Source organism: Carassius carassius, chromosome 4 (assembly GCF_963082965.1).
Source record: "Carassius carassius chromosome 4, fCarCar2.1, whole genome shotgun sequence".
NCBI classification, from domain to species: domain Eukaryota; kingdom Metazoa; phylum Chordata; class Actinopteri; order Cypriniformes; family Cyprinidae; genus Carassius; species Carassius carassius.
In genome coordinates this window covers 36,457,937-36,476,980 of record NC_081758.1, presented here as the reverse complement: position 1 = coordinate 36,476,980, position 19,044 = coordinate 36,457,937, and the positions used below count along the sequence as shown (strand labels likewise).

The 19,044-nt window shown below is 38.4% G+C and overlaps 1 protein-coding gene across 1 annotated transcript in view; it reads right to left on the bottom strand.

Annotated features, from left to right (window-relative positions):
- piwil2 (piwi-like RNA-mediated gene silencing 2) overlaps nt 1-19,044 on the bottom strand; it is a 34,324-nt gene that overhangs the window by 6,080 nt on the left and 9,200 nt on the right. The window contains exons 8-14 of the mRNA XM_059548670.1: nt 17,469-17,549; nt 17,125-17,238; nt 15,748-15,936; nt 15,511-15,595; nt 9,759-9,848; nt 4,295-4,435; nt 2,641-2,754 (exon numbers count right to left, since the gene is read on the bottom strand). Coding sequence (XP_059404653.1) covers nt 2,641-2,754; nt 4,295-4,435; nt 9,759-9,848; nt 15,511-15,595; nt 15,748-15,936; nt 17,125-17,238; nt 17,469-17,549 — 814 coding nt within the window. The remainder of the gene's footprint in view (nt 1-2,640; nt 2,755-4,294; nt 4,436-9,758; nt 9,849-15,510; nt 15,596-15,747; nt 15,937-17,124; nt 17,239-17,468; nt 17,550-19,044) is intronic.

The window sequence follows — 19,044 nt, the reverse complement described above, 5'->3', positions numbered from 1 at the left end:
AGTCAATTCAAGACCAGCTTAAATCTATCAGTGATTTGATTATAATTATCCTTATCTACAAATGACTACAGCCCCATTGACTCCCTCTGCCAATGCATTGATGAAATTTAATAGTTGGATGTGCCAGAACTATCTTCAGTTAAATAAGGAAAAAACTGAAGTCAGTGCATTTGGAAACAAAGATGAAGTTTTTCAAGGTGAATGCATACCTTGACTCTAGGGGTCAAACAACTAAAAATCAAGTCAGGAATCTTGGTGTGATTCTGGAGACAGACCTTAGTTTCAGTAGTCATGTCAAAGCAGTAACTAAATCAGCATACTATCATCTCAAAAACATTGCAAGAATTAGATGTTTTGTTTCCATTCAAGACTTGGAGAAACTTGTTCATGCCTTTATCACCAGCAGGGTGGACTATTGTAATGGGCTCCTCACCGGCCTTCCCAAAAAGACCATTAGACAGCTGCAGCTCATCCAGAACGCTGCTGCCAGGATTCTGACCAGAACCAGAAAATATGAGTATATCACACCAGTCCTCAGGTCCTTACACTGGCTTCCAGTTACATTTAGGATTGATTTTAAAGTACTTTTACTTGTGTATATATATATATATATATATATATATATATAATATAAACCTAACAGAGCACTCAGATCACTAGGATCAAGTCAGTTAGAAATACCAAGGGTTCACACAAAACAAGGGGAGTACACCTTTAGTTACTATGCTGGCCGTAGTTGGAATCAGCTTCCAGAAGAGATCAGATGTGCTAAAACACTAGTCACATTTAAATCTAGACTCAAAACCCATCTGTTTAGCTGTGCATTTATTGAATGAGCACTGTGCAATGTCCGAACTGATTGCACTATATTTTCACTGTTTTTTTATTTTACTTTATTATGTAAAATCATTTTCTAACTGTTTTTAAATTTTTTTTATCATTTTAAAATTTTTAAAATTGCTTGTTTTATTTTTGTTATTATTTGTCTTCATGATTATTTTACTTTCTTTTATGTAAAGCACTTTGAATTACCATTTTGTACGAAATGTGCTATATAAATAAACTTGCCTTGCCTATAATCAATGACAGTTTATTGTGCTCAATGAGGAGGATGTTTACATCGTGTTTTCACTGTGTAAATTATGATGAAAATATTTGTGAGATTGCAGAAATTGTGTTTAGGGAAAGAAGATCATTGCATCGGGTGCTCAGATGACATGACCATATTCTGCTACAGTGCAACATTACAACCAGAGCCTAAAACTAACTTTTTGCTAATCCTGCTAATGACCGGTGACATGATCAAATTAACCAGCCAAATTAATTTTTTTAGCAGCCATGAAACTCTTTTTCAAAAACAGGCAGTTATTACTACTACAATGACTAAACATATTTACAATGTCATAATTTGTCCTGCTGGTGAATTTTCACTAAATTTTCCCTATTAATAAAAGCCATTCAACATTAAATTATAATTGAAATCCATTATTTTTAACATTTAATAGGCTCTGAAATATATAACAACTTTAAGTGATTTTAAAACAATCCTCACATAAACAACATTATATATGCATAAACTATATAGAATGTTCTTTATTCAAACTATAAAAGTTAGTATAAAAGCAACCAGAACAGTCCAAGGATTTCTCTTTTTATTTTGTTCTTTGATTTACAATAAATGACAGACTTCAGCAGGTTTTACTTTAAAATCAGTGCTGTCTCTTTAAAACCTGATGCACGTGACGCAGATCTGACACATATCTGATTTTCACCAAACTCTTTACGGTCATTTAAGACTTTATAACTTTTTTAAGACCACATTTACATGGTAACTCACCAAAACGGCATATTTAAACATAATTGTGTGTGTGTTGAAGCAGCTCAGCGTATGCGTTACAGCCGAACGGGCAACCTTTCAAACTATACTTCAATGCACCGTTTAGACGGTGTAACCCCAGGTAAGTGTCGCCGCATTCTCAAATTATGAAGAATAAAGAAGGGAAAAGTTAATCTTCCAAAATGAAGCAGCAAAATCCCTGGTTGTAACCTTCAAAGAGAGTAGTTTTAAATATAACAGTATATTTACTATTAGGTAACCTTGACGGCCTTTATAGTTAAAACACATTAATAGTTTGAGAGGGTTCCATATGTCATGCTCATTTCATATGCAAAGATGTTAGCCAATCATAGCAGAGGGCGTTTACAGTGAAGTCTCACAGCAGACATGACCTTCCAACAGAGCATTTAAATCAGAGGGCTAAATTAAGGATAGAAAATGAAATTTGTATCTAAATTATTACTGTTTCTGATGAAGCATATTAAGATTATAAGTGCACCTCAGGAAACATGATAAAATAATTTTAAAATGCATTTCATGACCTCTTTAATACCTATGTGTGATGTGCCTCAAACAAAATGTGTGAATTCAACCCACACATTTCTTTCACACAAGCCAAACAAGACTGTTCTCTTTCTCTTGGTGTGACACCTCCAGACTTTGAAAATATGCAGGTTCTGCAGTCCACCTCCTCTGATCATTCTGACATGTGCCCACTGCACGTGCGCACTCCCCCACAAACCAATGACTCACAGTGATTTTGTTCAAACACCCTGCGGAGCTCTCTGATTGTACTGACTCACAGTGCTGATGGAGGGGTCTCGAACCACCTCTCTGGACCAGTCTACTGACGGAGAGGTGACAAAAGAAGCAGAATGCAAGCAGATGGTCTCACTGGGCAGAGTTCTTCCTTGAGTCTGTATAGAAACAAAATGTTTTAGTAATCCAAGTAAGCTACAAATGTACCAATGGATCAAGGTGAACAAAAAAGACTGTAGGCAAAAAACCAATACAGTTTATAATTATTTAAAAGGGTGAACAACAAATCCAGTGACCAGTAGGTGTCAACATTAGTGATTCTTCAAAACTAGTTGCATTTTCTAAAATGTAGATTTTTTTTTCAAACGTTCTATTTTACAATGTCAGGTTTTAAAGATACAAACATATCTGAACACTACAATAATGCTTGAATTCACTCGTTTTCATTTTTTTCTCTTGGCTTTTTATTTAGATTAACAGATCCATAAAGGCATATTTGGTTACACTTTATTTTGATAGTCCAATTTAGACATTCTACGAAGTAACTTTGCAACATGTCAACTAACTCTCACTAGAGCATTTGTAGACTGCTCATATTTCTTTATTAAATCATTTTAATTTGATTTTATTACCCTATTTCTAAAGCATAATTTAAACAATACATAATATTTACATATGCAGTTCATAAGGGACATTACCGGTATTAGATCTACAGTTACAGCATAAAATACTATTTAAACCTATAACATTTTATATAGCATTGACCTATTTTATCTCACAATTCTGACTTTTTCTCACAAATGCAAGTTTACATCTAGGTCGGACTTTAAAACTCAATTTAACTCAACAACTGTGAGTTTGTCCATTCTGAGGGAAAAAAAATCCAGAAATGTGGGAGATATATAAGATATAATATATTATATATCAGATATCACTGAACTGCGAGAAAAAAAAGTCAGAATTTTTAAATATAAACTCAAAATTACCTTTTTTAAATTCTTTTATTCTATGGATTCCATAGAACTCTACTTTAAAATGGTAATTTTCTGGCACCAGATAGGCTCCGCCCACAAAAAACATCATCACTGTCTGCAAACAAACTGTCTGCACCTAAATTGGTCTATACTACCATTCAAAAGTTTGGTGTCAGTAAGATGTTATATTCTTTTCAAAGAATTTAACACTTGTCAAAAGTGACTGTAAATACATTTATAAAATTACAAAAGATTACTATTTCAAACAATTACTGTTCTTCTAAACTTTATCAAAAATATTAAGCAGCACAACTGTTTTCAACATTCATAACAATAAAGGATGGTGTGACACTGAAGACTGGAGTAATGGCTTCTTAAAATTCAGATTCGCCATCACAGGAATATATTACATTTTCAAATATAATGAAATGGAAAACAGCTTTTTGAAATTTTAATATTTCACAGTCAATTAAATACAGCCTGAATGAGCTTTATTTTCTGACTTCTTTCAAAATCAAACAAAATATTACCAACCCCAAACTTGAGTAATGTAGATACATATATGGAATTATGCAACTTAATAGGAGCTATTCAGTTATAATGTGAGTTGAACATGAACATATTTCTGGTTTGGTATTGTTGGAGGACCTGATGGAGCAGTGGATGCATCTAAGACACAAAAAAGTCCTACACTCTCAATGAAGATGTGTGTTTCCATTCTCACCACTAGAATCTCTTGGCTGATGCTGAGGCCCCATCGGTCCAGCTCTGACACAGCTTCATTATTGCTGTTGATGTTGTGCAGCAGTTGTTTGAGACTCTGAGTGTGTTGCTCGGCTCCCACATTGATGTGCATGGTCAGATCCTGAAACACAAGACGAACAGGTCGAAATAACCCTGAACAGTAGAAGTTTATTTTAAATTTGACAGATTCCAATAGTTAGGCAGGACCACACTGGTCGATACGTTTGATCAACTGAAAGTTTATTAAATGGATACTGAACAAAAACTAAAATAGTGCTTCACTATTAAAAAAACAAACAAACACACAAACAAAAAACACGGACCTGAACCATACTTTGTAAATGAATTAAAATACAATATTAGTTATATACTGATCATTAAAGTCATAGTTCATTAACTAATGTTATCAGAACCAACTCTAACATTTTAAAATGTATTAGTAAATTTTGTAAATAAAGGAAACAAGGAACAATACAACTTCTTCATATTTTATCAACCTTAGTTAAATAAAAATGGAGTCTTATTGTAATGGGTTACCATTTTATTTCAAAAGTCATGCTTAAAGATGGCTATTTTTAAATATTTAAACAAAGGCCACAGCATTGCAATTACACATATATGGATATTTTTATTTCCACACTTTATTTGCTTCTATTTTAGAACACTTGATTATCTAATCAAAATAACAAAATATATTAGTCATACACTGCAGAACGTTTAATTCAAGCAGTGATCTAAAACACTAAAACACCAAATCGGCAAATTTTCACTATGTGAATGGCCCTGTGCAGTGCAGCAGGATTTCTGTCGGCCGAATTTACATATTGATAGCTTTCCCATGTCACAGCTTTAAATCTGCAATTTCGCTGGCTAACAAATGCATTAATGTGACCATCTGGATATAAATTAATGCAAAATAGATGTAAACATTTGTTATATTAAACATATGCGTCAGACTTTGGTCACATTGTTTTAACTACTAATAGGTGCACTAAGCGATTTCTGCCAAAAATGTTGATATTTGAAAGCACTAGAACAAATACGCCCAAACCCCAACAGGACCTTGCCCTTATTTTGTTAACCCTGCCCCAAATGTACACAACCCTGGCAGCAACAATGGTGGATCTGCCTTGCCTGCCGGATGCAGCGTATTCAAGCAAAAGCCAACACAGAAAAGTTGTGGAAAAGCTAAATCAATGTAACTCACCTATCAAGAAGAAACAAAGCATACTCTGCATCTGATTCCCTTCGCTCCTTGAGTTCTCTCCACCGCTGGAAACTGCACCAATATTTACACTAGAGATGGGCATTTTCCGCAAATATCACATTCGAATATTTGAGCTCACAAAAAAATGAATATTCGAATATTCTTTTATTTAAATTAAGTTTAATGAGACGGACGTTATTTTTCAGCAACATTTATTGTTTCCGTCATTTTGAACAAGCTTACACACAATAAGCTTGAACATAACACATCGTGTTTTGTAGCTGAAAACCTTTAACAATGCGTGCAAACAAACAAAAGTGCAGATTAAAAGCAGCAAAAAAAAAAAAAAGTGAACAAAGAAAAAACGTAAAGCAGCCTGCAGCAATTAGGCTATTGTACAGAACGTAGCCTACACTTAACTTTGAAACTTTTAAACTGTCAGCAAAACTTTTTTGCTTTTTTTCTATTGTTTTACATGTTCTTGTTAAGAAGTACGGCCATGAAAAAATGATCGGGGGAAAGTCGGCTCCTTAGTCTGTTAACAATAAGGCCGGCCGCGGAGAAAACGCGGTCTGACGGCACAGCCGTTTGGCGGGACTCACAAATAACGCTGTGCTAAGTGAATAAGTTTTGTGAAGCGCTTCGTGTTTTCGTTTCTCCACTGAATGGGATCCTCATCTGGTGGAATACATGGCTCCAGCAAGAACTGTTCCCACTCGTCTCGGCTGGACTCTCTGTAATCATCGCTAAAGAACTGGCTCAGCCTTTTCCGACGAGTGGGCATTGCATCCTCTTCATCGCTGGTGACGCACCACTCGCATCAAGGAAAATGTTCTGATAATGTTCAAAAAAGTTTTTTCTTACTTCTCATGTTTTCATCGAGAAACCTGAGATGTTTGTGCCGAGGGTCTAGGGCAGACACGGGAAGAAGAGGAGATTTCCTACGAGAGTTCTCTCATACTGCGTCTTAGCTAAGACGCTATGGGAAAAGTCTCTTTTCACGAAATACTGTAGCAAAAAATTATCCTTAATTTTGAATTTTTGTAAAGCGCATTTGCAGCAGTACACAGCCATAGGCGAGACGGCTCGCTCACTCATTGGCTGCTCTGCGGCAAGTGCACAACCTATCGAGCGCAGGCTGATGCAATATCAGACCAATAAGGGCGCTTCGCGCCCTTCATGTCACTTCCCGCCGAAACGGGTGTGGCCCAACCCTATAAAAGGAGCTCGAAAAAAAAAATGTCTGACTATCCTCACTGGATGATGCTAAAAACAGGAATTACCAGTCACTTCCGCCGGTGGAACAGGCGATAGCGACGCACCTTTGTCCGCCCTCTGCTGGACGGCGGACGAAAGCAGTGTTGCCATCTAAAGCCTGCTGCATGACGTCACCTCTGCTCGCGCGAATCTTCTGCTGCTGAGCAGGCTGCGTCTGCACTGCACACGATGGCTGCTTCATCGAAGCGCCGGTGTACGAGTTCCGCTGTGGCCGAGCTCTCACCTAAGCGCACCGCTGTTTCAGTTCCAGGAATTGTGACTGTCTCAGCATTTTCTGCAACGCGCAAGCCTGCACAGTTGCCCGCTTGCCTGCACACAAAAGCCGTTATCACAACAGCTTCAGCAACGCAGCTCGAGACCCCCGTTCTTGCTCTACCGGCCGTTGCCCCGCGCCGCGGGGACCGCGGCAGAGGATTACAGTGAGGCCGGGAGCTCCGAAGCCATCCTAGGAAAGCGCCGGTGTACGAGTCGCCGCGGCTGAACTCTCACCTAAGCGCGCCGCTGTTTCAGTTCCAGGGATTGTGACTGTTTCAGCGTCTTTTGCAATGCGCAAGCCTGTACGGTTGCCCGCTTGCCTGCACACAAAAACCGTTATCACGGCAACCCAGTTATTTCCCGAAAGAGGTGTAATTTCTGGTGTCCCGGCCACGGCCGATGGTGCTATAAATGTAGTGACGATGCCCACTGCTTAGTGCCCATCTCCACATATAAACACAGCGCTTCACACAGGGCTCGCACCCATAAAAGCGACTCAGGTCGATCGCGCGCACTGCATAGTAAACGTGCCCACTCCTCAGTGCCCACAATCACTATGTCACACGCGTCATGTGGTTTCTGTAAAAACGAAACCCGTGCACGTTCGTCCGGCCACGGTCGATGGTGCTATAAATGTAGTGACGATGCCCACTCCTCAGTGCCCATCTCCACATGTAAGCACAGCCCTGCACACAGGGCTCGCGCCTATAAGATCGACTCAGATCGGTCACGCGCTCCACATAGTAAACGTGCCCACTCCTCAGTGCCCACAAGCACTATGTCACACGCGGCGCGTGGTTTCTGTAAAAACAAAACCCGTGCACGTACGCTCTGCCCAGGCAGACAGCGAGTTGAAAGCAGTAAATGTGCACACTTGCAGCCCACAGTTACTTGCAGACATCACGAGTCCCACGGGACCCGCTCAGCCCTCCCTCAATCGGTTAAGCGCCGGGACGGGGTCGAGGAGGAGCGATCTGCCCGCTGTGATCAGCGCGCTCCCCGCCTCAAATGCCACAGGCGTAACGCCCATGTTACAGCACACCGAAGCGCCGCCGTTGCTCAGTCAACAGAGCGCGCTTCGCATCCAGCCCTTAGCCATTCATGCAGATGCATGTTCAGCACTTCCAGGGGTTTCGGATTGGGTGCTAGGCATTAGATGGAGAGGCTACTCGCTACAGTTTTTTCGACGCCCTCCGCGCTTTTTAGCACGCGTCGAAACCACGGTCAAAACAGAAGTAGCATGCATACTTCGGGCCGAAATATCAAAACTGTTGAGCAGAGGGGCTGTAGAGCCTGTCTCAAGCTCAAAGCGAGGGGGGGCTGTACAGCAGATACTTTCTAGTGCCCAAGAGAGACGGGGGTCTCAGGCCCATACTGGATCTAAAACGGCTGAACAAGGCATTGGTGAAACTCAGTTTCAGAATGCTTACGACCAGGAAGCTCCTCGCGCATATTCGCAGAGGAGACTGGTTCATGTCAATAGATCTGAAGGACACGTATTTTCAAATACAGATGGCGTCAAGTCACAGGCGATATTTGAGATTTGCCTTCGAGGGCCAGGCATACCAGTTTGCAGTCCTGCCGTTCGGCTTGTCTAGTAAGCACTGGGAGTGCTTACTAGACAATAGCTGCGTCTCATTTCGGAGTCTGCGTCCTCCGGAGGTCGCATTTGAAGGCTGCATACGTCATCGGGGATGATTACTATTCTTAAATGAGACTTCCCTGATGACGTATGCAGCCTTCAAATGCGACCTCCGGAGGACGCAGCCTCCGAAATGAGACACAGCAAATGTTGACACTACAGCTTCTTGAGCATGGAGAAAATTAAGGACAGCATACAACCAAACAACTTGCTGAGGGAGGAAACCACGATAATGCATGACTGTCAGTCAGCAGCAGTGGGTGGGGCCTAAACATTGTGTGTGGATTTTTATCATTGTAGGGTGGCTGTGTTCACAAACACCATGTAAAGGTGGATTTTGCATAATATGTGCCCTTTAATATTACAAAAACTTTGAGCATATTTTAAGTGTTTGTATTCAAATCAGCAAATTTCAACCTTCCATATTATTGGCCTATATTTTACAGCATTAGTTGAGAGATTTTTTTTCTATGAGAACATTTGCCATTTCCTGTACCTGATATATATCCAAAATAATTGATATTAAATCAAATCAAAATCGGAATTGAATTGAATCTCAAGCTTGTGGAGGAAGACTGAATCGAATTGTGAAATTGTCAAAACCCAGCCCTATACTTATCTGATTAAGAACAAGCAGACATCTGTGAGAAATATTACAACACAAAGACAAAAGAACGGATAAAAATGAGCTGTTATTGGAGCAATAGTCATGTGGGCAGCGCTGTGTCATAAACCATAGCTGTGCACTTATACGTTCATTAATAATGTCATCAGCGACTAGTCGACATCGACTTGACTTTAATCAGATAAATGTTGACTTTAAAAAAAATCTGAAGTCCTCTAACCCCTACTATTTTACATTCACATCTGAAGTGTCCTGCTCTGTGCCGCGCACAATGTCACGTATTTTTACTGATTGCCGATAGTTCCGGCCATCGACTATCGGTGCCGATTAATTGGCAAAACCAATCAATCGGTCAACACCTACTGAACATTTTCAAAAATAAAGAGTTTATCCAACAGGCTCTATTTGAGACTGGTTTGAATGGAAACTATTCGTACCTTCATGGCTTTGAAGTCTTTCCTCATTTTCTCAGGGATGCCGGTCATGAAGGAGAGTTCAGGCAGCAGCAGGATTTCACCTGTTATAACCTGTCATGAAACAGATCAAACTCACATCTTTGGATATTGTAAATTTATCTAAAATAAATAAATACATTACAAATTGACACAGGGCATTCATTTCATCACAGGCTACTGGACAACATTCCCAGTGACAACCCTGAAACAACATAGAACTACCAAATTTTGCTATAAGTTTGATTGCATCATATAATAATGGCTATTAATATTTTCATCATCCGTTTGATTACACTTTTAATTGATTTTTCTGTACATTTCTGCAATATGTACATAAACTGACAGTCACTACTGATAAGCTACTACTAAATATTGTAGAAACATAATTTTCTGTAAAGTTGCATTGCAACGATTTGTATTGCAAAAAGCACTACACAAATAAACTTGAATTGAAAAATAATGGCCATTGTCATAAAGAAAAAAAGCTCTCCACATTCGCCACCAAAATAAGCATTTGAGGAACAAAGTCACAACAAAGTTTTTAATGTTTTTGAAAGAAGTCTCTCAAAGGCTGCATTTATTTAAAGGGGTCATATGATGAGATTTCATGTTTTACTTTGTCTTGCTGTTCGTGCAATTGTCAAACCCAAAGAGATATTCTTTATAAAAGTGAACACTCATCCACGCCTTCCTAAAATGCCTCGTTCAAACACGTCCCTACATATCTACATCACTGTGTGGGAAGATTTTCATAACCCAAATGTATATGCAAAGAAAGACATTTTATTCTCGCAGTAGTATTGCTAAACTAAAGCTAAACTACTTTGTTTTGCCTTTCAAAAGACAACTAGAAATCAGTGGTTAAGTGGGTAAACGGTAAATTTATATGGGTAGACGGTTGGTGGAGTCCATAAATTTGTGGATTGGTGTGCGTCTTGACGTTAGAAATGTCTCAAAATCCACAAATACGCGCAGCAAACCACAAATGCACAGCGAGCTATACACGAATGTGTAAAGCGATCTACAAATGCACAATACGCGATTCACAAATTGCAATTTTTATTTCCAAGTAAAAAAATTTTTTTGTGAATTAAATTCATGTTTGTGAAACTAAGATTTATTTCCGGATCTCATTCTATTTATTTTGTTAATTTGTTTGTTTTTTGTGGATCATAATAATAATGCAACAATCTTACCCCCATATTACTTACAATACTGTTCCAGAAACAGTACAACCCAAATATTAGAGTGTGTGCAATGCATTTTACAGAGAAAAGTTTCCTGAACCTGGTAAGGGGCGTAACATTTCCATCACATGCTTGAGGAATTCAGCCAATCACAATGTACTAGATAGCTGGCCAATCAGAGCACTACGCACTTTTCAGAATGATGAGCTTCGTAAAAATTGACGCATTTCAGAAAGGCGGGGCATAGATGAGTAACAGTAATGTACAGTATGTGGAAAATAATGTTTTTTTTTTCTTTACCTTAAACCATGTAAACACATTGCATTAAACCAAATACACATAAAAATTGTTTTCTTTAGCATATGACCCCTTTAATCAAATACAGTAAAACAGCAATATTGTGAACTACTCTTATATATACATATACATATACCGTAATTCCTCAAATAAAAACTGGTATTCAAATAAACGCCGGGCCTCTTATAGTGGCCGGGGGCGTGGTCAACATGGACAAATAAATGGCGGTCTTCAATAAAGACCGGGGAAAAAATTGTGCAGCAGAGCCAGATAACAAACGTACACGCCCAATGCCGGAGCGTTTCTCGGTTGCATCGGTTTTTGGATCACCAGTACACTGAACCAAGAATCGTTTCTGTCGGATGCGAGGAGCTGATGATACTGCGTATGCGTGATTCAGTGTGAAGCAGACTGACACAGAGAGCGTCTGAACGGAACTGATTCTTTTGGTGATTGATTCTGAACTGATTCTGTGCTAATGTTATGATCTCTGTCCACTGGAACGCCATTGGTTTTAATTTAAAATGGGTTATTTAAAACAATTACTTATCAAACAGATGGAATTAGAAATAAAGGCCTGCTTCTAATAAAAGCCTGTTACCTTCTGCAGTTCAGGTAAATAAAGGCTCCGGCTTTTATTTGAGGAATTACATATATATACATACTATACATACATACACACACATATACACACACACATACATACATATATATATATATACATATAAACACATACATATATATATATACATATATACACACACATATATATATATACATATATACACACACATATATATATATACATATATACACACACACACATATATATATACACATATACACACACATATATATATATATACATAAATACACACACACATATATATATACACATATATATATTATATATATATATATATATAATATATATATATGTGTGTGTATATATGTGACTTTACTGTGACTTTAAAACCGAGGTACGTACCGAACCGTGATTTTGCGTACCGTTACGTACGCAAAATCACGGTTCGGTACGTACCTCGGTTTTAAAGTCACGGTTCGGTTCATTTTCGGTACAGTAAGGGAAAGAAATGCAAACATTAAACTGCAGGTTGTTTATTACTATAAACTTTTTTTAACAATTTGTTTACAAAAATTTTTTTTTTCATAAAATATATATAAAATAAAAAAATGATATGAAATAAAATACTGCTGCAAAGTTCTCCACTAAATAAAACACTCTCAGTCTCAAACCAATATCATATAATAAAATAGAATGAAAAATATAAATAACTATGATTACAGTGCAGCATTACCAATCCCAGCTTGTAGGCCTGCTCATATTTAAAAAATATATTTAACTTCTCCAAAGTATAAAGTGCAGCATGAACAGTTTCAGTTTTTAGACCTGCTCAGATTTCGTTATTGCGTTGGACCGATCGGAATAAAGAGCAAAGGTCTGTTTAAATGCTGACGGGAGCTGCGTTTGAATTACAATCGTTTTTTCCTAGTTGTATTGATTCACACTCGCGTGATGCCTTTTGAAAACCTTAGGCCGGTGACCTGTCAAACATAGTCTATTTTGCCGTCAATACTGTTGACGGTGTCTTTAATCAGTAGGCTTTATATTTATGCTCAACATGAAGTATAGATATTGTTGTCGTGAAGACAAGATCCTGGCCTGTCGGCGGTCTCCCTCTATGTCACTTACAAAAGGAGAAGCGCGCCAGCGCCGCGTCAGGCACGATTCCGGTGTGTAAAGACACAGAAAACGCGAAGCAGCCTTCACGCAACTGACACGCAGCAGAAACGCCATGCTCACGCCACGCAGTCAGTGTGTCACCGGCCTTAGAATTAGGGATGTGCACGGATAGTCGAACATTCGTTCTGCTCTAATTATTCGATAAATAAAAATGATATTCGAATTTCGCAAAAAAAAAAAAAAAAGTTCACAATAAAACCTAATTTGGTCATTTTCTGTGATTCTCCACGGCATATTTGAAGGTGTATGCAAGCAAAAAATAATTAATGAATGATTAAGGGGCCATTCACATATCGCGCCTAATAAGGCTTGGAAAAGGCTATGCGCTCCGCTTTCTCCTTCTTTCCAAAGCGCTCGGGCAGAAGCGCTCCTGAGGCGACGCGTTCTCTCCATGAAGACGCCGAAATTTCAGCAAAGGATAAATGGATTTGCAGCACAAAAAAAATCGCTTTCAGTAGCTCTGCTACTAAATTTATTTCAAAATGGCAATCCATATACAGCTATGATCAGCTGTTCCTTCATCTTGGCTGAGCTTTCAACGTTGTTACAGGAAAGGATGAAGCTGAATGTTTAGTTCTTGTCACATGACCTGCGGTGCGCTTGTGGCATTCTGAAAGTTGAGATGTTGTGCGGACGCGCCTGGAAAAAACGGGACCGCATCGCACCGCGTGCGCATCGCGACCGCGTCGCTTCCATTATGAGCGCGCATACCGCGCGCCTACATTGGAAATAACGAACTTGAGCATGCAAAAGACGCGATATGTGAACGCCCCCTAAAAGAACTGCGGTCTTCTACAGTACTTCAAATATGCTGTGGAGAATCACAGAAAGTGATCCAAGAACATTGCTGCAGCATCTCTCAAGCAACGAATAAACACCGCTAACTTGGAGAATGCAGTGAAAACTCCTCTTCTCGCGTCTGCCCTAGACCCTCGGCACAAACATCTCAGGTTTCTCGATGAAAACATGAGAGAAGTAAGAAAAAAACTTTTTTGAACATTATCAGAACATTTTCCTTGATGCGAGTGGTGCGGATGCAGCCGCCGTCACCAACGATGAAGAAGATGCAATGCCCACTCGTCGGAAAAGGCTGAGCCAGTTCTCCAGCGAAGATTACAGAGAGTCCAGCCGAGACGAGTGGGAACAGTTCTTGCTGGAGCCATGTATTCCACCAGATGAGGATCCCATTCAGTGGTGAAACGAAAACACGAAGCGCTTCACAAAACGTATTCGCTTAGCACACCGTTATTTGTGAGTCCCGCCAACGTCTGTGTCGTCAGAGCGCGTTTTCTCCACGGCCGGCCTTATTGTTAACAGACTAAGGAGCCGACTTTCCCCCGATCATGTTTACATGCCCGTATTTTTTAACAAGAACATTTGAAACAATAGAAAAAAAGAAAAAAAGATTTGCTGACAGTTTAAAAGTTAAGTGTAAGCTACATTCTGTACAATAGCCTAATTGCTGCAGGCTGCTTTACGTTTTTTCTTTGTTCACTTTTTTTTTTTTTTTTTTGCTTTTAATCTGTACTTTTGTTTGTTTGCACGCATTGTTAAAGGTTTTCAGCTACAAAACACGATGTGTAATGTTCAAGCTTATTGTAAGCTTGTTCAAAATGACGAAAACAAATGTTGCTGAAAAATAACGTCTGACTCATTAAACTTAATTTAAATAAACGAATATTCAAATATTCGTTTTTTGTGAGCTCAAATATTCGAATGTGATATTTGTGGAAAACGCCCATCCCTACTTAGAATCAGCTGCAGGGCGGGATTTGCGCCGAACGCGGAGACTTCCGCAACTTAATATGTTCGTTTGGAAACACAAAAATGTACCTATGTTCCCGCACACAAAATATTGCATTCGGTCATTTGGTACACACGTGCACCGTACCGAGAACCCTGTACCGAAACGGTCCGGTACGAATACACGTACCGTTACACCCCTAATATATACACACACATATACATATACATATATATACATATACACACATTTTTATCAATATTATAAGCAGTTGTGCTGCTTAATATTTTTGTGGAAATATTTTCAGGATTCTCTGATGAAACGAAAATACAAAAGAACAACATTCTTTTGGAACAGAAATCTTTTGTAACATAGATATATTTACTGTGACTTTTGAGCAATTCAATGATGAAAAAACAAGTATTATTTTCTTTAAAAAAAAAATTAAACCTTAATTGTATTTGGCAGTGTATATGACTTGTAAATATATTGACAGATAAATAGTTAAATGCAATGACTACCATTTTTAGGACAAATAAACTACTGCTACAGCACAGTTCCCAATGACACCACTAGATGACAGCACGGAGTGTGAATTCAATCAAGCTCATTCTATTCAAACCACCACAGACTGACATGCAGCTGTCACTGTCATTTCTAAAGCTTTTTAATGACTCACAACATAAGCTAACAGAAAAGCAACACCATCCATTCCAGAAATCCTGATAAGCATTATTTCACCTTTCCTCCTGGTTTGGACCTCTCTTTTGGACGATGAATGAGCAGTGGTTGGTCCAGTTCCTTTATAGTAATGCCATAGTTTTTTCTGTGCATATGAAAAGCCAATTAGAAAATTTACCAAAAATTGTAATTTGCATCATAATCCAATTATGCAAGTTACGGCCCATCTTTTTTATGCCTTTTACATGCATTCAGGTTTTAAATCAGAGAAGTGGGTTCTCCACATATCAGATGAACCTGTAGTAATCAACAAAGGTGGTCACGGTTCCATCAGCCAAGGTGAAAGTGTTTTTGGGAGACTTGGACCACTCAATGTCATCAATACGGTAAGTGCGGTTATTATAGCGTGTGATGACGATTGAACCGACAAACTCTTTTGTACATACGTCCTGAAAACTCTCACGACTTCCTTGGTAAATCAGGTTCCTAAAGCAGACAAATGTTAATTCAGGGTTAAGCAAATGGCATCTCTGCTCTGTGATTATAGCGTAAATTTTTGTCTAAACTTTGGCATGCATTTAAAATATTTTATACAGATGAGTTCTGATCCAAAACCTAGTGAGCTGCATTGCTGTCAACACACTAACAACAATTAAATCACTAGAGATCAGACAGTCTCTGAGCTCCTTGTTTTTAGTAGGTGTTTCTCTGTATGAGATGATGCTGTCTGCATTTCCATTCCTAGTCGCTGCATAATGCTGTTTATTTTCATTGCAATGAAATTTTGGCACATCACCAATGGTCTCTGAGACTTATGTCAACAGAAATGACCAACTCTCACCGAAAATGAAAATAAATGTTACGGCAGCATCTTTAACTAAAATGGAACTTCATATGCAGGCCAATGAGGGAGAGAGAGAGAGAGCGCTTCAAACAACACAAGCGATGTCTTGCTCTCTCTCCCTCACGCATATTAATCAATTGACACGATGGTGTCAATTGATTAATATATACATATATTAGGGCTGCACGATATTGGGAAAAAATGACTGCGATATTTTATTTTTCTGCGATATATATTGCGATATGAAATCTAATCAAATTTTTTCTTACAAACAAAAATGGGGTGAGCAGATTTACATTCTCATTTTAAATGTTTTAAACATCGACACCATCGTGTCAATTGATTAATATGCGTGAGGGAGAGAGAGCAAGACATCGCTTGTGTTGTTTGAAGCGCTCTCTCTCTCTCTCCCTCTGTCTCTCTCTCTCTTCGCTCTCTCTCTCTCTCTCACGCATATTAATCAATTGACACGATGGTCATTGAACATTGCTTGTTTCACTTTCTTTCAGCCCCTTTCACTTGCATTGTAAGTACATCGCTATAAAGATGTTTGCCTTTTTTATGAATTATTTTTTATTTGGTACTTAAAATGATTTTACAGGTGTTATTGTAGTAGTATTATATGTTATTATTGTACTAAATAATAGAAAATAATTATCAATTAAAAATATATTTTCTTATATTTTAATTAACAAATATATATATTCCTTTTTTTCTAGATCAGCAACTCACTAGATTTTGGAACACTGCTTTTAAGTGGAACGAAGCATGCAATTGACAAAATGGCAATGACTTTTGCCAATGATTGATTGCACTGATCAAAAACTCACATGACATCCAACACAGAGTCGTTTCGCAGCACCTTATGCGAGACATCTACAATGAGGTAGAGTCCACCATCGGTGTGCTTGATACTGGTGGAGTACCCAGGCCACACCTGAAGCCTGATGGACACACATTCACAAACAATCACAAGGATCCTCAACAGAGAATCACCATGCAAACCATTATTACAAGAGGTGCTGAAACGGTTCAAATGTGTCTGGTAATCATAAGTCAGGTGGGAAAATACAGAATCTTAACTGTAGATTTATTCAGTGTGAAACCAAACCATGTGGAGTACAGCAATTTTGGTTGGATTGCAATCACAGACAATCAGGTCAGTGCAAAATACCTGTGTTTGCCGAGAATCACAACAGCATTGGGGTCGTAATGGTTTCTGCCCACCAGCTTCAGCCCCAGTAATTTCATCACTCTAGAGCAGAGAGAGAAAAATGAGAGGAAATGAGCAGGAATGTCAGAGATGTCAGAGCTGACTGTCAACAAGCCATTATAGCTCAGTCTCATATGCACAGAAAAAGTGGAGCAATACTCCACAGGGCTCAACAATACAGCTTGTTTCACACCGCACACTCATGTGGTGCACAAGTGAACAATTTAACTACAAGAGCAGGCTCACAATGTTTTTAAACTCGCCGTTTACCAATACCTTACCAAATTTTTGCTTTAATAAAGCCATAAATTATCAAATGCTTATTAGTAGTCAGCCATTGAGATATATAACAAATTGATTGTGATGAAATCTAATTTACATGAAGAGGGAGATCACACTGAAATGGCTATTAAAGGAATATTTTGGTGTCAGTTAATTAAAAGCATGCATAAAATCCAGTTTTGTTATTGTTAACTAAAAATGTTTATGGAAACTGAGCTTAAATCAAATATAAATCTTGAATGAAAAACTTGAGAAATGTGACTTGCCAATAAATTAAAACCCATTAAGCTTAAGCGCAAGTAGTAAAATTACTAAAACACAAATAGTTATATTGAAATGCAAAAACTAAACAACTTAAAACTTTACAGCTCAAATAATAGAAGAGTTCTCATCATAGAAGAGGTTCCATTAATTTTCTATTCTAAATAAACCGCTTTTTGCCTTTTGAAGTCCAAATTAATTTTTGTGGTAATCAACATGCTGCCACATATGCTGTCGAATCAGTTTAACTTGTACTGAACCCATAATATTGCTTTGACACAGAATGGAACCCACAGCCTTCATTCCTCTTTGGGTTGTTACGTCACATGGCCCATAATCCAATTACACTTATTTAATTTTCTAAAATTGCTTGATGACCCCATCTCCGATCTTAAGCAGATGCTGTGGAGGGAAATGGATTGAAGCAGGCACAGCTGAGCGGCCTCTCAGGATCATGTTTTCACTCCTGGCTATCAAGAGCAAACAGGGTGTTCAGTCCCCACCGAGACTGCAGCTAATTGTAGATTTCAAACATGGTTGACTTCAGACAGGCCTATAGCTGAGACTCCAGGATATCACATGAGGGAATCCACTGAGTGATATGACTGCTAAGGGTTTTGTCTTCAAGAGAGGGAAGAATTATGTGTCTGTCTGTAACAGAGGGGGAAGAATTATGCCAAGTGAAAACACTGGAAGATGTTACATTTTCTCTGAGGCCGGGTTAGTCAGAGTTTTGTGTTTTTTAACGTTATTTATGGTTTGTTTTTTATTTCATTTAAGATTTAATGGTGCATATCTATGATATTTTTCAAAATTACTACTTTTTTTTTTATTTATTTAGTTTGGTAGTAAGTTTAGTTAATTTCAGCATGGTTTTCATCCCTTGTAACAGCACTACACATTGTATGACACTACACTTTATCAAAAACTTTTCACAATAACACAGGACACTGCAGTACTTTTGGATCTATATGGATCTGTCAATGTTTGTACA